We start from the raw sequence: 25710 nt of genomic DNA, 5'->3' as shown, positions 1-25710 counted from the left end.
TCATCCTACTTTGCTCTGCTACATTGGTCCTACATTTATCCTACATTGGTCCTACATCCATCCTACTTTCATGAACAGGATACTACTTTGGTCCGACTTCAATGATATTCAATGGGCCTGAAGTAGGATCAATGTAGGACCAAAAGTAGTACAGGGAGCATTTTCAAAGTCGGACCGACTTGTGTAGGACGCTACAAGACGCTCTCATAGGGAAACATTGAACACAGAGCAAAGTAGGATGAAAGTAGTGTAGTAGTGTGAACCCAGCCTGAACCAGCTTTAGAACTAATTTCTTGTCCAACTGCAACATAAAAAAAAATAAAAAATAAAAATAAAAAAGCTCCTTTACAGCCAGGCTGAGAAATCAGAAAGACTTTATTTATTCAACATAATGGCAATAAACTAATAGTATGCTACAAAAAGTTTATTTTAAAGCGTACTGTTAGTTTATTGCTGTTACTTTGACTTAGGCTGGATTCACACCTATGCAGTTTTAGGCCCGGATTCACAAAGCACTTGCGCCGACGTATCTCAAGATACGCCACGTAAGTGCAAATGTGCGCCGTCGTATCTGTGCGCTGGACCCACAAACCAAAATGCGCATAAAAATAGGCTTCATCCCGCCGACGTAACTTGCCTACGCCGGCGTAGCGTGGGCGCACATTTAGGCTGGACGCATGTGGTGCTCCCATTGATTTTCTATTCAAATATGCAAATGAGGGAAATACGGCGATTCACGAACGTACGTGCGCCCGACGCAGGCTACGCGATGTGCGTGTAAGTTGTACGTCCGGCGTAAAGTGAAGCCCCATAAAGCAGGTGTAACCCAGCAGCAGACATGCAAAGGTCTGCACCAGGGAACTCAAGCCGGCGTATTTTACGTTGTTTACGTTGGACGTGTGTATGGCTGGGCGTAGGTTATGTTCACGCCGTAGGCAGTGATCCGGTGTAGTTTAGGTAGTTGTTCCGACGTGGTTATGAGCATGCGCAGAGGAATGCGTCCACGTCTCGGCGCATGCGCAGTTGGTGATACGTATCTGTCTGGCGCTCGGCCCATCATTTGCATGGGGTCACGCCTCATTTGCATGGCTCACGCTCACTTCCACCTACACCGACTTATGCCTTCGAAACCCAGCACAGTTTTGGAAACACTGGCTTTGTGAACTCCATGCTTGCGTATATTATTTGCGATACGGCAGCGCAATATGTGCCCGCTCTCTGTGAATCCGGGCCTATGTGTTTTTTGCATTTTGCAGATTTGCACCACAGAACGTGTTCCATAGGAAACCATGTTAACCAGTTCCCGACCTCCTCATGTACATTTACGTCGGCAGAATGGCACGGACAGGCACAATCACGTACCTGTACGTCCTCTGCTAGACGTGGGTGGGGGGTCCGATCGGGACCCCCCCGGTACATGCGGAGGTCGGGTCCGCTCGGGGAGCGATCCGGGACGACGGCGCGGCTATTTGTTTTTAGCCGCTCCGTCGCGATCGCTCCCCGGAGCTGAAGAACGGGGAGAGCCGTGTGTAAACACGGCTTCCCCGTGCTTCACTGTGGCGGCGCATCGATCGAGTGATCCCTTTTATAGGGAAGACTCGATCGATGGTGTCAGTCCTACAGCCACACCCCCCTACACTAGTAAACACACACTAGGTGATCCCTAAATGTTACAGCGCCCCCTGTGTTTAACTCCCAAACTGCAACTGTCATTTTCACAATAAAGAATGCAATTTAAATGCATTTTTTGCTGTGAAAATGACAATGGTCCCAAAAATGTGTCAAAATTGTCCGAAGTGTCCGCCATAATGTCGCAGTCACGAAAAAAATCGCTGATCACCGCCATTACTAGTAAAAAAAAAAAAAATGCAAAAAAACTATCCCCTATTTTGTAAACGCTATAAATTTTGCGCAAACCAACCGATAAGCGATTATTGCGATTTTTTTTTACCAAAAATAGGTAGAAGAATACGTATCGGCCTAAACTGAGGAAAAAAAATAATTTTATATATGTTTTTGGGGGATATTTATTACAGCAAAAAGTAAAAAATATTGCATTTCTTTTTAAATTGTCGCTCTATTTTTGTTTATAGCGCAAAAAATAAAAACCGCAGAGGTGATCAAATACCACCAAAAGAAAGCTCTATTTGTGGGGAAAAAAGGACGCCAATTTTGTTTGGGAGTCACGTCGCACGGCCGCGCAATTGTCTGTTAAAGCGACGCAGTCCCGAACTGTAAAAACCCCTTGGGTCTTTAGCCAGCATATTGGTCCGGGGCTTAAGTGGTTAAATAAACTGTAAGTGAGTGAGTGAGTGAATAACTTGTTTAGCGCTACACATGCAAACTAAATCGCCTCAAGGCGCTTGTTCCATCCGGTGTCTTCCTTATCCTTCAAAAGAGGTAGTGCAAATCTGAAAAATGCAAAAAGCACTAAAACTGCATATGTGTGAATCCAGGCTAAAAGCTGTCTGGTTTCTGGACCTGGTTGTTAAGAATCTCTTTTGTACTTGAAAGTTTCAATCACAGAACTTAGTAAACAATACAAATCACAGCTACAGTATGAAAATGAGCAAAAGACAAAATGGTGTGTTAATCATCTATTTAGTGTGATCTTACTAAGGTAGAAAAAATAACAAAATTTCTGGTAAAATACCATTGTACATCTGATAAAACATAAAGTATGGTGTCGCTTACCTTTGAACTTGGGCCAGCTGCTTTTTACTTTGGGCACTGGAACATCGAACCTGACATACGTTTTTCTAGCTGTTACATCCGACTGAAGCTCTATGCTATTTTCAGCTACAGCACTTTTACTCTCCTAAAAGACAGCAAAGCACCTAATTATGAATTATAATATTTATAATGCATACCATGTGTAGAAGATCATCAATGAAACAATACAAGGGCCCGGATTCAGAAAGAATTGCGTATCTTTAGGCGGACGTAGCGCATCTCATATACGCTACACCGCCGTAACTTAGAGAGGCGAGTACCGTATTCAGAAAGAACTTGCGCCCTAAGTTACGGCGGCGTAGCGTAAATGGGCCGGCGTAAGCCCGCCTAATTCAAATGATCAAGGCAGTGGGCGTGTTGCATTGAAATGAGCCGTGACCCCGTGTAAATGAGGGGCCGATCGAACGGCGCATGCGCGTGCATGCTCAGAGTCACGTCGCAAATACTCCCTAGGATACGTCGGCTCAATGCTTTGTCGACGTGAACGTAACATACGCCCAGCCCCATTCACGTAAGACTTACGCAAACAACGTAAAATACGACGCTGTTCCGACGTTTCCGACGCCCATACCTTAACATGACTTACCCCTGCTTTATGAGGGGTAAACTTATGCCGGACCGACACCTTACGTAAACTGCGTAACTAAATCCGACGGGCGCAAGTACGTTTCTGAATCAGCGTATCTAGCTCATTTGCATATTCTACACGTAAATCTACGGAAGCGCCCCTAGCGGCCAGCGTAAATATGCACCCAAGATACGACGGCGTAAGAGACTTACGTCAGTCGTATCTTGGACAAATTCTGGCGTATCTGATTCTTTGAATCAGGCGCCAAGATACGACGCCTCACATTCAGACTTACGACGGCGTATCTGGAGATACGCCATCGTAAGTTGTTTCTGAATCCGGGCCTAGGTTTCGAAAACTGTGAAAAGTGAAAAATAAGGATTTTCTACACTTCGGGAAAGAAAAAGCAGGGTGGAAGCATGTGATCAAATAAGAATCACCACTGCAGGGGGGGTGTCACTGACCAGTGCCAGGGAAAGTGTGCTGCAACCTGTTGTTGGGACCTTGTGTAAAAGGGTTTACCAGTGGGATGCCTTACTATAGCATTTGCACATTACTGTAGAGAAACAAAAAATGAAAGGTAACCTGGAACTGTTTCCAACACCTGCCATGTGACTGGTTGCAGGGCCGTCTTAATAGCATCATGGGCCCCTGGGCAAAGTAATGCTCTGGGGCCCCTACAATGATGACAGTGCAGGTAAACGGACATCAAGTAGGTCAGAGGCAGACTGCCCCCCCCCTGTGTATCTATCACTCTCAGTGCCATCTTTGGGGCAGCGTGGGCTCAAGGACCAGCTGCTTTGGGGAAAGTGCAGGGGGGCCCCCCATGCAGCTGGGGCCCCTGGGCAGTGCCCAGGTGTGCCCTCTCATTAAGACAGCCCTGACTGGTTGATGTTGCCAGCAACCCTTATAACCTTTTGCCTACAATTCATGATTTATAAAAGGGAAACCTCTTAAGTCACAGTCCAGTCTGCTGACCAGAACTTTTAGCCCCATGATTAGGCTTAGTAGATCACAATGCTTGTGTCCATTCTGTTTGATCATTTAAAATATAGTTGTTAGCCACTTACAGACCTGGCATTAAATTAGTATTTATTTCTAAACCATTTTACCTTTAGATATGATACTTTATGCATATTTTCTCTGGATTATTATAAAATACATCTCAAATGTTTAAGTACCCTCAGAACTACACTGCTTTTGATGCTGTCTGTAAATAGTAATGCAAACACTTACTTCTTCTACATAAGTATTTTGATGCACTTGGTAACGAAAACTTGGTTCTGTTGGGTTCTTCAACAAGTTTTTAGCTAAGCTTTTATTTGTATAATATTGAACAAATCTCGTTCTTCTCACTAGAACATGCAAAACAAAGCAGATAAGCTCCAGGGCAATCGAAATTAAAAAGAAGATGATGGTACTCTCTTTTTCATCCGGTAACAGCAGCTTGGTTAAGATCCGGCTGAGTGAGATGATAACTCCTGCAGTACCTGTAATAAGAAATTAAATATCTGTTATCCTTAGTTAGAGAGTGTAGACAATCTACAACAACACTAAATATATATTTTGATACAATAGAAATGTCCATTTTGATCATCTTTTTCCTAGCGCTGACCATTGTGAATATCTGTAAAATGCATGAAAGTATGTTTTTTGCTTGTGAAATCTTCATAACTGGAGGTGAGGTAAGGGTGTCTCTTTTGTCTAAGCATATTTGCACAAAAAGCTCTCCCTTTGCCTTTTTCCAATCTCAGAGGCTTGGAAGGTATTAGGCAGTGGAGCTGAATACAAACAGCACAAACAAGGGTGCACTGACCAGAATTTTCCCTACTGTTAAGCAAACTCTGGCCTGTACACTCCTAAAAAAGCCAGGACAGACACACGATAAAGCCTCTCGGTACCCTACTAAGTGCATAAGATCCATTACCAACTTTACATCATCGTGAGTTTACCAAATACACACGCACACAAAAAAAAGTAAATATATTAATCTCTTAAACCACCACATGTCTAATTTCCGTGTTTCCAGATCTTTTTTTATTCTTCCTCCTCTTAGTTATTCCAGTCTTCATATCCACAAGGTGCCTATATCTTAACCACTTAAGGACCGGACCAATATGCTGCCTAAAGACCCAAGGTGTTTTTACAGTTCGGGACTGCGTCGCTTTAACAGACAATTGCGCGGTCGTGCGACGTGGCTCCCAAACAAAATTGGCGTCCTTTTTTCCCCACAAATAGAGCTTTCTTTTGGTGGTATTTGATCACATCTGCGGTTTTTAGTTTTTGCGCTATAAACAAAAATAGAGCGACAATTTTGAAAAAAATTCAATATTTTTTACTTTTTGCTATAATAAATATCCCCCAAAAACATATATATATATTTTTTTCCCCTCAGTTTAGGCCGATACGTATTCTTCTACCTATTTTTGGTAAAAAAAATCGCAATAATCGTTTATCAGTTGGTTTGCGCAAAATGTATAGCGTTTACAAAATAGGGGATAGTTTTATTGCATTTTTATTTTTTTTACTACTAATGGCGGCGATCAGCGATTTTTTTCGTGACTGCGACATTATGGCGGACACTTCGGACAATTTTGACACATTTTTGGGACCGTTGTAATTTTCACAGCAAAAAATGCATTTAAATTGCATTGTTTATTGTGAAAATGACAGTTGCAGTTTGGGAGTTAAACACAGGGGGCGCTGTAACATTTAGGGTTCACCTAGTGTGTGTTTACAACTGTAGGGGGGTGTGGCTGTAGGACTGACATCATCGATCGAGTCTCCCTAATAAAAGGGATCACTCGATCGATGCGCCGCCACAGTGAAGCACGGGGAAGCCGTGTTTACATACGGCTCTCCCCGTTCTTCAGCTCAGGGGAGCGATCGCGACGGGGCGGCTATAAACGAATAGCCGCGCCGTGGGCCCGGGATCGCTCCCCGAGGGAACCCGACCACCGCATGTACCGGGGGGTCCCGATCGGACCCCCGACCCACGTCAAGCAGAGCACGTACAGGTACGTACATGTGCCTGTCCGTGCCATTCTGCTGACGTATATGTACATGAGGAAGTCGGCAAGTGGTAATAAACGTATTAAGTGCTTGAATCACGTGTTTCCCAACTAATATATATTCCTTTTTTTTATTAATCCAATTCTCTTGTTATATTCAAACCTTTCATCCAATATTCCATTCCCCCCCAAAAAAAGAAAAGAAAAAACATCCCCACCAAAATAAAAACAAAACAATAATAAATATAAATACGTTTTCCCTTCCAGGTGCATCTATCGAGTGGCCTTATCCAGAATAAGGCCAAGTCACATGCAGGGATTTTAATCCATACCTATTTCTGAGGAGTAGCGCAACCAATCTGTATATGTGTCTTTAAATCTATCAAATTGATCTTTAACTGTATGTACCCATCTCTCTGCTCCCATTATTTTTCAACCTCCCCCATACAGTCCATTATATTGGGACATCTTGACTGTTTCCAAAACCTAGGTATCAGCACCTTTGCTGCATTCAGCATATGTGTGGTAATACTTATTTTATAGAACTTGGTAGATGATGGCAACCCATGAAAGAAGAAGTGTAGTGGAGAGAATTCTATAGTTCTAAGGTTCAATTTTTATTATCCATGGTGCAACTGCCTTCCAAAATACCTTGATCTTAGGGCACGACCACAATAGAGGAAGGAGTGATCCCCTTTGGTCACATCCTCGCTAGCAATAAACATCTGCTATTGGATACATTGGTGCCAGAAGCAGTGTGCGATGCCATCTTGTCCAAGACTTGTAAGACATTTCCTGTATATAGGAACTTATAGAAGTGTAATGTGTTGCCTTAATCAAACTTTGAATTTGTGTAGATGTAAAAAATTGTGGCCTAGCTCCCTCTCCCATTCTCCAATGAAATAAGGGGTTGTACATTAAGTGCTCAGGACCAATTTATACATTCAAGACATGTGCCTGGCCTCTGGGGTGTTAATACACCATGATTCAAAGACAGTGTAAGAATTTCTTGACCTATATTAAGTCCGACATTTGAAGGTATTTCCAAGTGGCCATTGGTATATTCCCTAGGTTCGATATCAACTCCGTTAAGGGTAACAAAGTGCCCTGTGGGGCAAATTTAGTGCAGATAGCCTTCCCTTCCCCATAAATCTAGACTTCCCATCTCTTCCCCTGGAGGGAACTAAGGATATCTCTCCAGTGGTGTCAAACATGATATTGATGGGGCAAACTTTTTAGAATGATTCAACCTATCCCATACGGATAGCGTTGTTGTCGTTAATGGTGATACCAATTTGGACAGACCTCTAAAGGCAGCTAAGTATTAATGGGGCACCTACTAAATTCTTACCTGCAAAGGTCTTCTCCAAAGGTACCCAAAGTTTATGTCTCCTCAAATTATCATATGCCAACATAGGATTTTTATCCCACCATACAAAGGTTGTAAATGCCCTTCATATCTGTTTAAAAAATGTCTGTGGAAGTGCCGTGGGTACTGTATAGAAAACATAGATTATTCTAGGAATTATACTCAAGAGCGTTCACTCTGCCAAACCATGTCAAAGTATGGCCTCTCCATCTTTGCAAGTCTCTTTATATATTCACCACCAAAAGATCATACAGGGAGTGCAGAATTATTAGGCAAGTTGTATTTTTGAGGATTAATTTTATTATTGAACAACAACCATGTTCTCAATGAACCCAAAAAACTCATTAATATCAAAGCTGAATATTTTTGGAAGTAGTTTTTAGTTTGTTTTTAGTTTTAGCTATTTTAGGGGGATATCTGTGTGTGCAGGTGACTATTACTGTGCATAATTATGAGGCAACTTAACAAAAAATATATATATACCCATTTCAATTATTTATTTTTACCAGTGAAACCAGTATAACATCTCAACATTCACAAATATACATTTCTGACATTCAAAAACAAAACAAAAACAAATCAGTGACCAATATAGCCACCTTTCTTTGCAAGGACACTCAAAAGCCTGCCATCCATGGATTCTGTTAGTGTTTTGATCTGTTCACCGTCAACATTGAGTGCAGCAGCAACCACAGCCTCCCAGACACTGTTCAGAGAGGTGTACTGTTTTCCCTCCTTGTAAATCTCACATTTGATGATGGACCACAGGTTCTCAATGGGGTTCAGATCAGGTGAACAAGGAGGCCATGTCATTAGTTTTTCTTCTTTTATACCCTTTCTTGCCAGCCACGCTGTGGAGTACTTGGACGCGTGTGATGGAGCATTGTCCTGCATGAAAATCATGTTTTCTTGAAGGATGCAGACTTCTTCCTGTACCACTGCTTGAAGAAGGTGTCTTCCAGAAACTGGCAGTAGGACTGGGAGTTGAGCTTGACTCCATCCTCAACCCGAAAAGGCCCCACAAGCTCATCTTTGATGATACCAGCCCAAACCAGTACTCCACCTCCACCTTGCTGGCGTCTGAGTCGGACTGGAGCTCTCTGCCCTTTACCAATCCAGCCACGGGCCCATCCATCTGGCCCATCAAGACTCACTCTCATTTCATCAGTCCATAAAACCTTAGAAAAATCAGTCTTGAGATATTTCTTGGCCCAGTCTTGACGTTTCAGCTTGTGTGTCTTGTTCAGTGGTCGTCTTTCAGCCTTTCTTACCTTGGCCATGTCTCTGAGTATTGCACACCTTGTGCTTTTGGGCACTCCAGTGATGTTGCAGCTCTGAAATATGGCCAAACTGGTGGCAAGTGGCATCTTGGCAGCTGCACGCTTGACTTTTCTCAGTTCATGGGCAGTTATTTTGCGCCTTGGTTTTTCCACACGCTTCTTGCGACCCTGTTGACTATTTTGAATGAAACGCTTGATTGTTCGATGATCACGCTTCAGAAGCTTTGCAATTTTAAGAGTGCTGCATCCCTCTGCAATATATCTCACTATTTTTTACTTTTCTGAGCCTGTCAAGTCTTTCTTTTGACCCATTTTGCCAAAGGAAAGGAAGTTGACTAATAATTATGCACACCTGATATAGGGTGTTGATGTCATTAGACCACACACCTTCTCATTACAGAGATGCACATCACCTAATATGCTTAATTGGTAGTAGGCTTTCGAGCCTATACAGCTTGGAGTAAGACAACATGCATAAAGAGGATGATGTGGTCAAACTACTAATTTGCCTAATAATTCTGCACTCCCTGTAGTTAAGCTCATATAGATGCTTTAGGTCTGGGGTGATTTGAATCCCCAAATAAAATATAGAGTTAAAACGCCAGGCAAAGGAAAAAGATTGTTGCAAAATGGATACCATCCCTGAAGGAACATGGCTCGGCATCAGTACCGACTTTTCAATATTTATTTTAAAGTTAGATAAAAGGCCAAATTTATTTATTTCTATCATCAGTTTAATCAAGGATACTTGTGGACTAGGTATAACAAGTTATACAAGGTAGAACAACAAATTATCCATGTATGCTGAAATCTTATGTTCCATTAATTCTATGCATATCCCCTTAATCTTCCCATTTCTCCTAATCATACACAGAAAATGCTCTAAGACCATAGCAAACAGTAATGGGGATAAGGGACACCCCTGCCTGGTCCCATTACGTATATCAAAATAATCTGACAATTTGCCGTTAACCTTAACCCTTGCTCTGGGATCAGCATATAAAGCCAATACCCATCCCATCATCCGTTCTCTCAGACCCATTTCCCTCAACACTCCAGCCATGAACGCCCAGCTCACCCTTTCGAATGTGTTTTTGGCGTCCATTAAAAGTATCACACAGTTTGATTCAGTCCATTATGTACCCAATGTAATGCATGCAGGGCATGGATGGTATTATCTCTAGTTTCTCGGCCCTTCATAAAGCCTATAGAAAACTGGAAAGAAACTGCGCTAAAATACTGGAAAAGGAAAAACAGCTGCAACACAGTTACAGCCTGTTCAATCTGAGAGCTGCGATTACCATGTAAACAATAGATACAAAAACAAAATATGAGAAAAATATAAATCGCGCTACCTCTAAAACATGTGAAAAAAGTGTTTAGATCACACAAAATTTTAAATATCCAAAAAATAAATAGTGCATGATGGTATATGTAAATCACTAATATACCAAAACAGGAGAGGTTGATTGCCACTATAGAGCACTATCATACCCCTCAATAACAGTGAGTCAGTGATGACATTAATAGTGAACATCAAAATAAATTAAAAAATAAAATTATGCGTTCAAATTAATCTACTTAAAATGAAGCAAACATTAAAAATTAAGAGTTATAAAATATTATAGCAAATAAAGTCCATAAATGTTTAATACATGAAATGCTAAACACCCGTGCTCTGTGCCAAATTCCAGAATATGTTGAAAACGTGTCCAAAGAAAAGTGATGTATCCTCCACCAAACAATGAATTGGCTTCTTACTAGATCGCCATGATCCCTTATGACAGGGGATCATGAACAGCATATAATAGGTAGTCACTTCCAGCCACGCAGTTCAAACAAATTCGATCCTTAACATTGGGTCTCATCCAAAAGTGATTACAGATCACCAGCATAAATGCCCACCATGTAAAAAACAATACCAGCTCCACATAGCGCATTAAATGAGTAGAAAAATTTATTAAAAAGTTGTATTGCACTTACAAGCATGCAGTAAAATAATGGCTCAAATCTGATGTGCCGGCCGGTACACAAATTTCCAGACACCCGTCCTCTGGGGGAACGTTTGGAGCTCTTGGGTGACGACAGCGCGCCGCTCCGCCCTACGTCCGTTTCGTAAAATATTACGAAGGGCATGGATGGTATTATCTCTAGTTTCTCGGCCCTTCATAAAGCCTGTCTGATCTGGATGGATTAATTCTACTATATGGTCTTGTAATCTAGGAGCTAGTATCTTACTTAGGAGCTTTGTGTCCGAGTTAAAGAGGGTAATGGGTCTGTAGTTGGCACAATATTGGGGGTCTTTCCCTGGTTTCGGGAGAATCATCACATGAGCCAAAAATGCCTCTGAGGACAATGGGTTGGTTACTGAAATGACGTTAAAGTGTCTACAGTGGGGGGATAATAGAGTTGATGAGAACTTTTTATAAAACATATTCGTAAAGCCATCAGGTCCCCGGACTTTTGCCCATTGGCAAGGCCGCAATCACTCTACCCAATTTTTCAATGGAAATCGTTTTTTTCATTTCTTCCAGGACCGCAGATGGGATGGCCCCCTCCGCAGCTCCTGCAGAAACCGAATCTATGTTATATAAAGATCTGTAAAAACAATAAAATTCAGCTGCTATTGTATGAGTGTCCACTATCTGTTTATCGTAAACTATTAAAGAATGGACATGGCGAGAGTCTTGTTGCTGTCTTAATTGTCTAGTCAGAAACGTACCCCCCTTATCCCCCTGTTCATAGAAGCGATGGGCAAAATACCTATGTTTATTTTTAACTTTCTGATCTAAAAGTTAAATCAAACAGCAGGCTCTCCAGTCTCTGTGCATCGCCGGAGTTCAGTTGAGCTTTATGTTTAATTTCAAGCTTATGAATCTCTTCTAATAGGTCTACCAATTCTTTCTGTCTTTCCTTTTTAATACGGGCACCCTGCAAAATCAATTCCCCACTAACATCCGCCTTGTGGGCTTCCCACACCACCTAATCGGACACCTCCTCGGGCGTACTGAGTTCAAAGTATAAAGCCAATGTTCGAAAAAGCTATTCCATAGCCAACTTATCATCTAAAATAGATTAATTCAATCGCCACGTTCGCTCCACACTTCCGGCCAACACCAAGCCAATCGTTAAGCTTATGGGTGCATGATCTGATATGGGTATTGACTCAATAGTCGAGGAACGAACGTGGTTCAAATAGAACTGGTCCACCAAAAACAAATCAATCCTTGTGTTTTATGGGTTTTTGAATAATAACTTAAATCTCTGTCCCTATTATGTAACACCCTCCAACTATCTACCAAATGTAGCAAGCATAAACGTTGTTTTATATGCCTTATAGCTCTATAAGACAAGTTTTTCCCGAAGAGGTGTCCAGACAGGGGTCCAAGGAGACAATAAAGTCCCCTCCCACTACCAAAAAACCCTCCCTTAACTTCCCCAAATGTACAGGGTTTAAGATAAAAAATTAACACTACGATTATTGGGAGCGTATATAGTAGCGAACGTATAACATTGGCCCTGTACCCTGCCCTTAACAAAGACAAAACATCCTTCAGAGTCTGCTCTTATTTCCATAAGTACACAGGGACACTTATTATGAAAAGCTATTGTAACTCCCCTCGCCCTTGGAATAGATGATGGTAAATTAAACCACTGATTATTTGGGAAGAGAGGCAGGAGCAGGATCAACCTTGTCATGAAGTGTGTCTCCTGCAGGAACACTACCTTTGCCCCCAGGCAACGCAGCTCGTGCCAGAGACGACCCTATTTACAAGGTGAACAGAGCCCCCTCACATTATATGACATAATCTTCATTCAACCCGCCATCGTCTATGAACATAATGCTTCCTAAACCTCCTATTGCACCACTCCTCAATGTCTATTCCCCCCACACTCAGACCCGCCCCACCCTGAACACCCCCCTCCCCCAAATGCACCTGGTAAGAAAAAAAAACCTCAAAAAAACAATAACACAGTATGCCACCATATATGGCATATCCACTAAGGGGAAGACGAGTTCGGGAAGGGGTGTACCACCCGTACCTAGAGTCCAATTCCCTTCTGCCATTTGGCAAAACACAAAGTCCCTTGTCTTGGGACCAACCTATTGGGGAAAGAGTCGTTAAAAACATCCCCGGACCCCTATGGTTATATACAGTGATGAAAATAAGTATTTGAACACCCTGCTATTTTGCAAGTTCTCCCACTTGGAAATCATGGAGGGGTCTGAAAATGTTATCGTAGGTGCATGTCCACTGTGAGAGACATAATCCAAAAAAAAAAAATCCAGAAATCACAATGTATGATTTTTTGAACTATTTATTTGTATGATACAGCTGCAAATAAGTATTTGAACACCTGAGAAAATCAATGTTAATATTTGGTACAGTAGCCTTTGTTTGCAATTACAGAGGTCAAACGTTTCTTGTAGTTTTTCACCAGGTTTGCACACACTGGAGGAGGGATTTTGGCCCACTCCTCCACACAGATCTTCTCTAGATCAGTCAGGTTTCTGGGCTGTCGCTGAGAAACACGGAGTTTGAGCTCCCTCCAAAGATTCTCTATTGGGTTTAGGTCTGGAGACTGGCTAGGCCACGACAGAACCTTGATATGCTTCTTACAGAGCCACTCCTTGGTTATCCTGGCTGTGTGCTTCGGGTCATTGTCATGTTGGAAGACCCAGCCTCGACCCATCTTCAAAGCTCTAACTGAGGGAAGGAGGTTGTTGCCCAAAATCTCGCAATACATGGCCCCGGTCATCCTCTCCTTAATACAGTGCAGTCGCCCTGTCCCATGTGCAGAAAAACACCCCCAAAGCATGATGCTACCACCCCCATGCTTCACAGTAGGGATGGTGTTCTTGGGATGGTACTCATCATTCTTCTTCCTCCAAACACTGTTAGTGGAATTATGACCAAAAAGTTCTATTTTGGTCTCATCTGACCACATGACTTTCTCCCATGACTCCTCTGTATAATCCAAATGGTTATTGGCAAACTTAAGACAGGCCTTGACATGTGCTGGTTTAAGCAGGGGAACCTTCCGTGCCATGCATGATTTCAAACCATGACGTCTTAGTGTATTACCAACAGTAACCTTGGAAACGGTGGTCCCAGCTCTTTTCAGGTCATTGACCAGCTCCTCCCGTGTAGTCCTGGGCTGATTTCTCACCTTTCTTAGGATCATTGAGACCCCACGAGGTGAGATTTTGCATGGAGCCCCAGTCCGAGGGAGATTGACAGTCATGTTTAGCTTCTTCCATTTTCTAATGATTGCTCCAACAGTGGACCTTTTTTCACCAAGCTGCTTGGCAATTTCCCCGTAGCCCTTTTCCAGCCTTGTGGAGGTGTACAATTTTGTCTCTAGTGTCTTTGGACAGCTCTTTGGTCTTGGCCATGTTAGTAGTTGGATTCTTACTGATTGTATGGGATGGACAGGTGTCTTTATGCAGCTAATGACCTCAAACAGGTGCATCTAATTTAGGATTATAAATGGAGTGGAGGTGGACATTTTAAAGGCAGACTAACAGGTCTTTGAGGGTCAGAATTCTAGCTGATAGACAGGTGTTCAAATACTTATTTGCAGCTGTATCATACAAATAAATAGTTAAAAAATCATAAATTGTGATTTCTGTTTTTTTTTTTTGATTATGTCTCTTACAGTGGACATGCACCTACGATGACAATTTCAGACCCCTCCATGATTTCCAAGTGGGAGAACTTGCAAAATAGCAGGGTGTTCAAATACTTATTTTCCTCACTGTAACTATACCAATATCCTTTCATATCACTTTAGCATATTAAATCAGGGACCACACAGAGTTACAGTAACGCTTTTTCCCCTTTCCTACCCCTCTTTTCCTTCACTCTCCCCCCCCCCCATACTTATCGACTCTGTATAGTCCCCTTCACCCGTTTTTAATTCTAGTCAGTGATCTCTTTTTTTTCCTATTAACCCATAGCAGGCCCCTCTGAAGCCAAATTTTGACCCTGTCTGTCGGTGTGGTTCTTTTGTCGGCCTCTAGCTGGTACTTGATACCATTGCTCTGAGCACTGTATAAAGGGTTTGGAATTATTCAGTCTCCAATCTGGAAAATCCACCACAGGTAGTTCCAACACTTCTATGAAATGTTGTAAATCATATTTTGTTTGGAGTGTTGCTGATTTTCCATTCCTTGTGGCCATTACCCTAAAAGTGTAACCCCACCGATATTTAACATCAACAGCCAGCAAGGCTTCCAACCAAGGTCTTTGCATAAGTGTTCGATGTGATAGATCTGGGAACAAGGCTATTTGAGCTCCCTCTAAGTCAACCGTCATATTACGAACTGTTTTCATAATGGCTTCCTATATCTGTGCATTTTACATATAACATCCCTTGTTTTATCTGCATTTTGAAAAGTAAAAGATAGAACACGATGTACTCTATCTGTTTCAATCTTCTTGGGTGCCAAGGCCCCCAGAATTAAACAAAATAGGCCAATCACAGTTAGAGGCAATTCAGAGGGCTGTATTGTTGTAGGCAAACCCTTTATACGTATATTCTGCAGGCGTTCTCTATTTTCATGATCGTCCATCTGATCCATAAGGGTATTCAAAACTCTCTCATAATATTTAGTCATATCCTGGGTGTTAGCCACTACTTGTCTGATATTATCCTGGCCCGTCTCTACCTTTTCCACTCTGTGCCCCAGCGCTGCTATGTCCTCCCTAAGTCCCTCCACAACCTGTTTACATAAAACTTCAACTGCAGTTATAAGTAACCAAATATCTTTCTTTGTTGGGAGGGCTCTCAGGTGCTCTCTAAGATCCCAATCTACTTTTAGATCTAACTGGGGTGTACCATTAATAAGTTTGAGAGACTGGGAATCAACATACTGCAACTGTCCTGTGGTTGCTCTCCCTAAGAGCCATTTCCAGGGTGCTTACTGATTCCTCCTGTAAGCCCCTCCATCACAGAAACGTTGGTACCCTTTCCCAGATATTCCACGTCCTGTTCACCACCAGGAGTTATAGTATCCCTCCCTGTTATCGAGAGGCTGTGGTCCGGGGATTCAAGGCCCTGGTCCCAACCTAAAACTACATGGCAGAGCGTTACAGCACCTCTTTTGAATCTGGGTGGTCCTCTGCCCTGCACTAAGGGGCTGCATTCGGGTGTCTTTTGTCCTCCCTTCAGATGGGGGGGGGGGGGAGGCACGTTTCCTTCCCTTGTGGGCCGATGCCATTTTAGCTGTATGTCCGGAGTCTGCACCGCCAGGGACGCTCTCAGCCTGCTGTGGCTGTGCAGAAGCGCATGCACATGCCTCTAGGGGGTTGAAAGCCTGCCGACTATCGCTGCTAGCCTTTCTGGAGCCTGGGGATCTCGGCACACTCAGTCAGCATGTCTGCTCATGCCACGCCCCCTACTAAGTAAATTAATGCCAGTTACAGTACTTCTACTGTGTCAGCAGAAATATTTTCAATGGGTCTAACTGGCATACTGCTATTGAGGTACACATCTTTGTATATTTTCATGTGTGATCTCACTTTTGTCTGTAGAAATACAATCCCACGTGTCGCATTGGTATTTATGTATGTCTGAAGAATGAAAAGCCCAAACTTGTCCCAATATTTTTTCTCATGTATCGGTCAATGCACAAAGCTAGAACATTTTTACGCACAGCACTGATGGCCATATTACATGACACACTTCCTAAACGAATAGTTGCCCGAATGATACAGCACAGAAATCACACCGCACTCACTAAGAAATGTATACTGTATTCAGTACAGTGGATTACCATAGTAAGGCCTTAGGAAGATAATAAACAATGTACTTACTTTCTCCTGTCATCACACCTTGTGTGTACCGCTTCGGTAACATTCCAGCATAGCCATAAAAGCTGGATTGCTGCACTTAGAAAAACATAAAATAGTTATAAGATATTGTGCATATGAAAACAGAAATCTTTCGTACTTTTAAATCTTGTTTTTGCATGTTTCGAATTTTTTGGTCAATTTAAAAATATACTCTTTTTAATAAAAAAAAAATCAAGAAAATCAGTTTGCATGTTTGACACCCTTACATGCTATGTTTCAGTTTACAACCCCTGTACTTTATCATACCCCAGTATCGCCAAAACCAGGGGTGCACCAGAATGCAAATAATGACTTCAGCTTACAAATTAAGCTCTGACTTGCCTCTTTAACACTTCCCACACTTCACTTTTGATCGGAGATTGGGTCTAGTATATACTCTAATTACTTTGTAAATAAATTGCAGATCTGGAACTTTTATACCTAAAGAATGCTTAATGTTTAAACTTTTGTACAGTCCTGCTGGATAATGAACACCTCCCACAACTTCTCTCAGGCCACGTTTACTGCTGCTTTAAACCTAATCCATCTAGATCAGTGGTTCTCAACCTGGGGGTCAAATGACAATTTGCCATGGTTAACCAAATCCTGGGCTGTTCCTGAATCCCGCACCGCTCTCCCAGCCCTTTCATGGCTGCCCAGCAGGGCTGTTCCTGGAGCCCATGGCCGCCCACTCAGCCTCTTTGCAGCCACCCATTCAGTTCACGACATGGCTGGGGGGCAGAGACTAGGTGTCAGCTGGCTGGTGAGGAATGTGAAGTGGGAGGGGCTGGAGGAGACCATATCTCCTGATTTGGGCATAGGTGTCACTGCTGCGGGACACCACAAAGTCGGAGACACAGTGAAGTCAGAGACACAGTGAGTAACACTACCTGTGATTATATAGTGTTGTTATGATTACAGTTGCCCTAGGGTGGTAATCATTCACCCACTAATAGATATGTGCCACATCCTTGAATATATAGGTTTGTGGAAAAAGACATGTGACCATGTCCTTGACATGTGTCTCTGTCAGGAGAGCTGAGAAGACGGATTCGACAGCGCGGTCGTTTGATCCAGACGCCGGTTTCTTCCACCATAGGACCTGTCCAGTTAAAACTTTCCAGCTTAACATTGTGGTGAAGCCCCTTTAGCGCCATCTAGTGGCCCTTTACGAGAAGGTCTCTACAACAATAACTTCATTCTTTCTGGTTGAAAGCACCAACTAATATTGTGGCGGTTTGTTTTTATATTGGGGTACCTTTTTTGGTGGACGTTCCAGGTGTATTACCTTTTGGCTGTTCTTATCCGCCCATGCCGGGTTACATTCTTACAAGAATATCAATAATACCCCAACTAGTTGCATTATTGCTCTTTGATGCATGGTGAACGTGTTTGAGGTAATTGTTATCAGACCCCACCCAATCTTGGTGTGCTCTGATTGACCACGGCTGCATTGGGACGTAGTATGTCAACTTTTCTCTCCTCAAACTAACATTATAACCACTTCAGCACCGGAAGGTTTGACCCCCTTAATGTACAGAGCATGTGACGCTGTACCTAAACAAAATTTTCCGACAAATAGAGCATTCTTTTGGTGGTATTTAATCACCTCTGTGGTTTTTATTTTTTGCGCTATAAACAAAAAAAGACCGACAATTTTTAAAACAAAAAAGCTTTTTTACTTTCTGCTATAATACATGTACCAAATATATATACGCGTCTACAAACTACTGGATAGATTTAGGGACTTTTATTTTTTTTTAACTGGTAATGGCGGCGATCTGCGATTTTTAGCGGGAACAGAGGATCTGTCGTGTCACTAGGCAGAACAGGGAAATGCCTTGTTTACATAGGCAGTTCCCCGTTCTGCCTCTACTCGCCGTGACTGTGGGCCGCCAGCGGACATCGAGTCCGCTGGACCCGCGGGCACACTCCTGAGGCACGCGGTGGGCACCGGCTATCCTGCTGTTGCGGACTGACATACACGTATGGTAATTTGTGAAGGAGAGCCGGTCGGCAAGTGGTTAATGAGTGAAATAAGTATTTGACCCCTTCGCAAAACTTGACTGAGTACTTGGTAGCAAAACCCTTGTTGGCAATCACAGAGGTCAGACGTTTTTTGTAGTTGGCAACCAGGTTTGCACACATCTCAGGAGGGATTTTATACCACTCCTCTTGGCAGATTCTCTCCAAGTCATTAAGGTTTCTAGGCTAACGTTTGGTAAATCAAACCTTCAGCTCCCTCTACATATTTTCTGGGATTAAGGTCTGGCTAACATGCCTCTTCTTGAGCCACTTTGTCCCCTTGGAATACCCATCCACGACCCATTTTCAATGCCCTGGCTGTGGGAAGGAGGTTCTCACCCAAGATTTGATGGTACAGGGCCCCGTCCATCGTGCCTTTGATGCAGTGTCCTTTCCCCTTAGCAGAAAAAAAACATAATGTTTACACTTCCATGTTTTACGGTGGAGATGGTGTTCTTGAGGCATTCCTCCTCCTCCTCCAAACACGGCGAGTTGATGCCGATTTTAGTCTCATCGGACCACAATACTTTCACTCAGTTCTCCACTGAATCATTCAGATGTTCATTAGAAAACTTCAGGCGGGCCTGTACATGTGCTTTCTTGAGCAGGGTGACTTTGCGGGCCCTGCAGGATTTCAGTCCTTTATGGCATAGTGTGTTACCAATTTTTTCTTTTTTGGTGACTATGGTCCCAGCTTCCCTGAAATCATTGACAAGATTCTTCCGTGTAGTTCTGGGCTGATTCCTCAACGTTCTCATGAGCATTGAAACTCCACGAAGTGAGATCTTGCATGGAGCCCCAGACCGAGGGAGATTGACAGTTATTTTGTGTTTCTTCCATTTGCGAATAATCGCACAAACTGTTGTCACCCTCTGACCAAGCTGTTTGACGATGGTCTTGTAGCCCATTCCAGCCTAGGTCTACAATCTTGTCCCGGACATCCTTGGACAAATCTTTGGTCTTGACCATGGTGGAAAGATTGGAATCGGATTGATTGCTTCTGTGGACAGGAGTCTTTTATACAGGTAACAAACTGAGATTAGGAGCCCTCCCTTTAAGAGAGTGCTCCTAATCTCAGCTTGTTACTTGTATAGAAGAAACCCGGGAGACAAAAATCTTGCTGATTGATAGTGGATCAAATACTTATTTCACTCATTAAAATGCAAATTAATTTATAACATTTTTGAAATGGGTTTTTCTGGATATTTTTATTGTTATTCTGACTCTCACTGTTAAAATAAACTTACCAAATGTACAAAATTAGCAGGGGATCAAATACTTTTCCCCCCTCACTGTATGCACTACATATTAGCAGTAACTGTAGGGGCTTTGGCAATCGAACTGCTCATACAAAATGAACTAATCTATTCTGTTTTTACAATTTTCCTGCACCAGAGCAAACCAAACACCCCCCATCCTTAATTATTTTTTGGTTTTCTGTCAGCCCCTGACCTTACCTACATACACTTTTTTTTCTCTTAATTTTTTTCTTATTCTGTGGTAAAGCCTATAGTAGCATTTTGCATAGCAAAAGCCCCTTTGGTGGAAGATTTAAAGGGTATATAAACAATGAACACAATTAAAAAAGTTTTGGTATTCCTATTTGATGCAACAACAAAAAAAAAAAATACCTGTTGATCTTGCCCAAAATCTTGAGAGCTAAAACCTCTGCTCTCTGCCTGTGCTGACTGCTATTACAGTGCTTTGAAAACATATTCATACCCCTTGACATTTTCCACATTTTGTCATGTTACAACCAAAAACTTAACTGTATTTTATTAGTTTTTTTTGTGATAGACCAATACAAAGTGGCACAAAATTGTGAAGCGAAAGGAAAAATTATAAATGTTTTTCACATTTTTTTCCTCAAATAAATAGGTGAAAAGTGTCAATACTTTGTAGAACCACATTTCGCTGCAATTACAGCTGCAAGTCTTTTTGGGTATGTGTTTACCAGCTTTGCACATCTATAGTGAAATGTTTGCCCATTCTTCTTTGTACAATAGCTCAAGCTGTCAGATTGTATGGAGAGCATGGAGAACGACTTTTTAAGTCTTGCCACAGATTCTCAATTGAATTTAGGTATGGACTCTTTAATACATGAATATGATTTTACCTTAATCATTTCATTGTAGATCTGGCTGTATGTTTAGGGTCGTTTTCCTACTGGAAGGTGAACCTCTGCCCCAGTCTCAAGTCTTTTGCAGACTATAACAGGTTTTCTTCTAAGATTGCCCTGTATTTGGCTTCATCCACATTAACTTTGATTAGCTTCCCTGTCCCTGTTGAAGAAAAGCATCCCCACAACATGATGCTGCAGCCACCATGTTTCACAGTGGGAATGGTGTGTTCAGGGTGATGTGCGGTGTTACTTTTTAGCCAAATATACAGCTTTGCTTTTAGGCCAAAAAGTTACATTTTGGTCTCATCTGACCCGAGCACCTTCTTCCACATGTTTGTTGTGTCCCCCACGTGGTGTCTCGGAAAATGCAAACGGGACTTCTTATGGCTTTCTTTCATAAATTTATTTTTTCTTGCCACTCTTCCATAAAGGCCAGATTTGTGGAGTGCACAGCTAATAGTTGTCCTGTAGACAGAATCTCCCACCTGAGCTGAGGATCTGTTCAGCTCCTCCAGAGCTACCATGGGCCTCTTGGCTGCTTCTCTGATTCTCTCCTTGCACAGCCTGTCAGTTTAGCTGGATGGCCATGTCTTGGTAGGTCTGCAGTTGTGCCATACTCGGGAGATGTTCAAAGCTTGGGATATTTTTTTTATAACCTAACCCTGCTTTAAACTTCTGCATAACGTTACCCCTGACCTGTCTGGTGTGTTCCTTGACCTTCATAACACTGTTTGTTCACTAAGGTTCTCTAAGAAACCTTTGAGGGCTTCACAGAACAGCTGTATTCATACTGAGATTAAATTACACACCGGTGGACTCGATTTACTAATTAGGTGACTTCTGACGGCAATTGGTTCCACAAGATTTTAGTTAGGGTTATCAGAGTAAAAGGGGCTGAATACAAATGCATGCCAAACTTTTCAGATATTTATTTGTAAAAAAATTGAAAACAATTTATCATTTTCCTTTCACAACTATGTGCCACTTTGTGTTGGTCTATCACATAAAATCCCAATAAAATACACTTAAGTTTTCGGTTGTAACATGACAAATTGTGGAAAATTTCAAGGGGTATGAATACTTTTTCAGGGCACTGTAGGTACATTCTTCTCAGTTATCTCTGAGGACTACCGATCTATGCTCCTCCATGTTATAAAAGGGGGAGAAGGGCAGAGTTATAAAATCCTGCATTGGTTTGTTGTCCCGATTGTCCTGAGTAAGTAAGATGTAACCCCCATCCACCAAAAACAACTTTTAGTTTGCCTAATCCACATTCTAGAGATCATTACCAAAAGTGTTGATAGTCAGGCTACTCATTAATGTTGCCCTAAAAAATAACACACATTTACAAATAATAACAATCAAATTAATTTATATCATTTACCTGTGCATCCAAAGGCCACCACACCAACAGCAAAAAGGTTAACTGCATAAGACTGCTTGAATGTAAAGAGTTCCAGCCAAATATCACAGATGCCAATAAATATTAACGGGCTCAAAGCAAAAATATAGCCTGTGATTTAAATACAATAAATATAAGTGTCACGATAGAATAAATGCATCAACATTTTTCAGCAAATATACTAGTTAAAGTGATTTGTCATGTGGGGGCCCAAGATCACCAGCAGCCATTTGTAAAAGTAGACTATTTGTTTCTCCCAAACAAGTAAACATAAATAGCTTCCTTCAGCAAAAAGTCAAAGAGCTCACAGTTCTAGCATAAAAGGAACCACACAAGTGGCTCACCGCTGATCTCTTGGTCCCATCGCTGAGGATTCCCCAGTGTTTCAGGGTGTCGGACAGGCTGCAGTGGTTCAGTGACAAGAGTCTGGGTTCCAAGAACATTTACCCTTACTCACAGCTTGTGATCTACTCCACTCTGAGCAACAATTCTTTTTTTCACATCCTCAGAGAGTTCTTTGCCATGAGGTGCCATGTTGAACTTCCAGTGACCAGTATGAGAGAGTGAGAGCGATAACACCAAATTTAACACACCTGCGTCCCATTCACACCTGAGACCTTGTAACACTAACGTGTCACATGACACCGGGGAGGGAAAATGGCTAATTGGGCCCAACTTACACATGTTCACTTAGGGGTGTACTCACTTTTGTTACCAGTGGTTTAGACATTAATGGCTGTGTGTTTTTTCCCCCCAAAAAGTGCGCTTGTAAGACCGCTGCGCAAATACAGTGTGACATATTATAAAAATATAAAATTGCAACAACCGCCATTTTATTCTCTAGGGTGTTAGAAAAACAATATATAATGTTTAGGGGTTTTTGAAGATTTTGAAAAAAAAAAAGTTTTTATCAGCTTCGTTCAGAAAATGTTGTGAATAAGTAATTTTTCTCCTTCACTGATGTGCGATGATGAGGCTGCACTGATGGGCAATGATAGGTGGCACAGATAGGTGGCATGGATGGGCACGGATGGGTGGCACTGATGGGCACTGAAAGGCAGCACTAACTTGCATCACTGATAAGCACAGATTGGCTTCACTGATGGGCACAAATTGGCATCACTAATGGGCAAGGCTTGGTGTCACTAATGGGCATGGATTGGTGTCACTGATGGGTGCAGACTGGCATTACTGCTTGGCACTGTTGGGGCTGCATTGATAATCAGGGCCCCTGTGAGGAGATGCCGCTGATCGGCTCTCCTCTCCTCACATTCTGTCAGTGTGAGGTGAGGAGAGCCCATAAATGGCATTTCCTTGTTTACATGTGATCTACTGTGATTGGACACAGCTGATCATATGGGTAAAGAGCCACTTCATTGGCTCTATACCGAGATCGGGGTCGCACCGTGTCCCATAAGACATTGTCCTAGAACAACGGAGCATCCCTCACGTCGGCGAGCAGGAGGTAGTTAAACATTTGATATTTTTTCTATTGTGAATAAAATACGGGTCTATGAGATTTGCATGTCATTGCATTCAGTTTCTATGTCGATTTTTTACATAGTCACAGTATTCAAAGCCAGGTTAGAACTAGCAAGAAAAATATAATAAATAATATATAAATAAATGCTTTGGTTACTTATTCATTTATACTGCCGATGTACCATCCCTTCCTGAGGCCAGTCACAGGAATAGCCCTTACCAGGAGAATTTTCAGCGTTTAGATTTAGAGTGGTATAAGAAAGATAACCATGTCCAATTTTCATGTGGACTCTGCCCCCTTTTTCACACGGACTCTGCCCCCCTTTTTCATGCCCTCCTAGGGAGATTTACTCTTTTCACAATTTAAAAATTTGCTTGGGCTTTACATATTAAAGTGGATGTAAAGTCACTCTCATCATTTCTAAACTACTGCCATAGTGCTGATCTATAAGGATATACATGCCTCCTGCATGTATCCTTACCTTTCAAATGTCTCCCCTCTGTCTGTTATAAGAACTGAAAAACTGCAGATTCTGTGGGTGAATCTGTTGTCTGGAGCTCGGTGGGTGGAGTTGTGATGTCATTAGGCTCCCCGCCCTCCTCTACACCCCCCTTATCAACATGAATTTTTTCCTATGTATTCCTTACACTAAATTCTGCTATGATCACTAACTTCCAGTCAAAATACAGAAAAGTAACCACATGACTTCAGAAAAGGAGCGGGGGTGGGAATTAAAAAATAGTCCCTGTCTTTGGGCTAGTGCATGAGATATGTACATAACCTGTCATTCACAGCAGGGGGGCGGAACGGACTAAGGTTTTTCTCTGTAAGTCCGTTTTATCTCACTGAACAATAAAAGAGGATTGCTCCGAGCTGGATTAATTCTGTGTGGCAAGACTGGGCACAGATGATAAGAAATCTTATACTGTACATTGTGACATCAAAAAATAAATAAAACATTTTCGGGTTTACATCCACTTTAACAATAAATTCAAACTTTTAATACCTTGCTAAACTAATTAAGATGCTACAGTTTAAAATAATCAGTGATTAGCCTATAAATTACATTTTTGAAACATAATCTGCAGTGCTATAAGTGATACAAATACAAAAAATAAAAAGCAGTGCTCACAAACAAAAATCCCCCAGTGATAAACAAATCAAAGTGATCCCCCCTCCCCAAGAAATCACAATTATCACATGTCAATCAACCAACCAAAATGTCTATAACGGCTTCTCTTTAACCATCAACAATCTCTGTGCTGTTCTCCCCACCAACATTTCTTTCTTCACCATACCTCTGAAATTAGGCACAACATTTCAGAAAGGTAACTATGTGCATTTTATTTAAAAGGCATGTCTCCTAAATACCACAGTTAACCATAAATTATAAAGTATTCATGATGCATTTATTGTTTACATTGATCCTTAACCACCTGGGTCGCAGAGCCGTTTTCTCTCTATATCATCCTTGAGTCACAAAGCAATTTGTTTGTTTTGTAAAAGTATTTTTACATGGTGTACCTTTTGGCTTTTGGCTGAACCTAATGTGCTTAAAACTGTTTTTTTATTATTATTATTATTTAGACTGGCAGGGCTTTAATTTAGTGTTAGATTTGCATACATATTTTTTTTATTTCATAGGTTTTCATTTTGGAAGAATTGTTGAAAATTTTGAAAAACTGCATTTTATGCATCCAAAGTGTTATAGGGGGTCTGACAATCATCGCAAATGTGCACATTGGAGACAAAATAGTTCATATTTCAAAAAATGAGAAATAGTAAACCATTAATATATCTCCCTCAGCGCACACAGAAAAGATTAATAATAGAAACAGTAAGCAGCTACTATAATAAAACCAGATATTTCCAAAAATAT

At 41.8% G+C, this 25710-nt stretch overlaps 1 protein-coding gene across 2 annotated transcripts in view; it reads right to left on the bottom strand.

Annotated features, from left to right (window-relative positions):
* The window catches only part of SLC29A4 (solute carrier family 29 member 4), a 97720-nt gene that overhangs the window by 34940 nt on the left and 37070 nt on the right, over positions 1 to 25710 (bottom strand). For both annotated transcript variants that reach the window (XM_040357088.1, XM_040357087.1), the window contains 4 exons: positions 22331 to 22459; positions 16782 to 16856; positions 4538 to 4791; positions 2695 to 2818 (listed from right to left, as the gene is read on the bottom strand). In XM_040357088.1, the coding sequence (XP_040213022.1) occupies positions 2695 to 2818; positions 4538 to 4791; positions 16782 to 16856; positions 22331 to 22459 (582 nt within the window). The remainder of the gene's footprint in view (positions 1 to 2694; positions 2819 to 4537; positions 4792 to 16781; positions 16857 to 22330; positions 22460 to 25710) is intronic.

The sequence above is a fragment of the Rana temporaria genome, chromosome 6, assembly GCF_905171775.1.
Source record: "Rana temporaria chromosome 6, aRanTem1.1, whole genome shotgun sequence".
NCBI classification, from domain to species: Eukaryota; Metazoa; Chordata; class Amphibia; order Anura; family Ranidae; genus Rana; species Rana temporaria.
The sequence above is the reverse complement of the archived record's forward strand: the minus strand, read 5'-3'. Positions and strand labels throughout refer to the sequence as shown.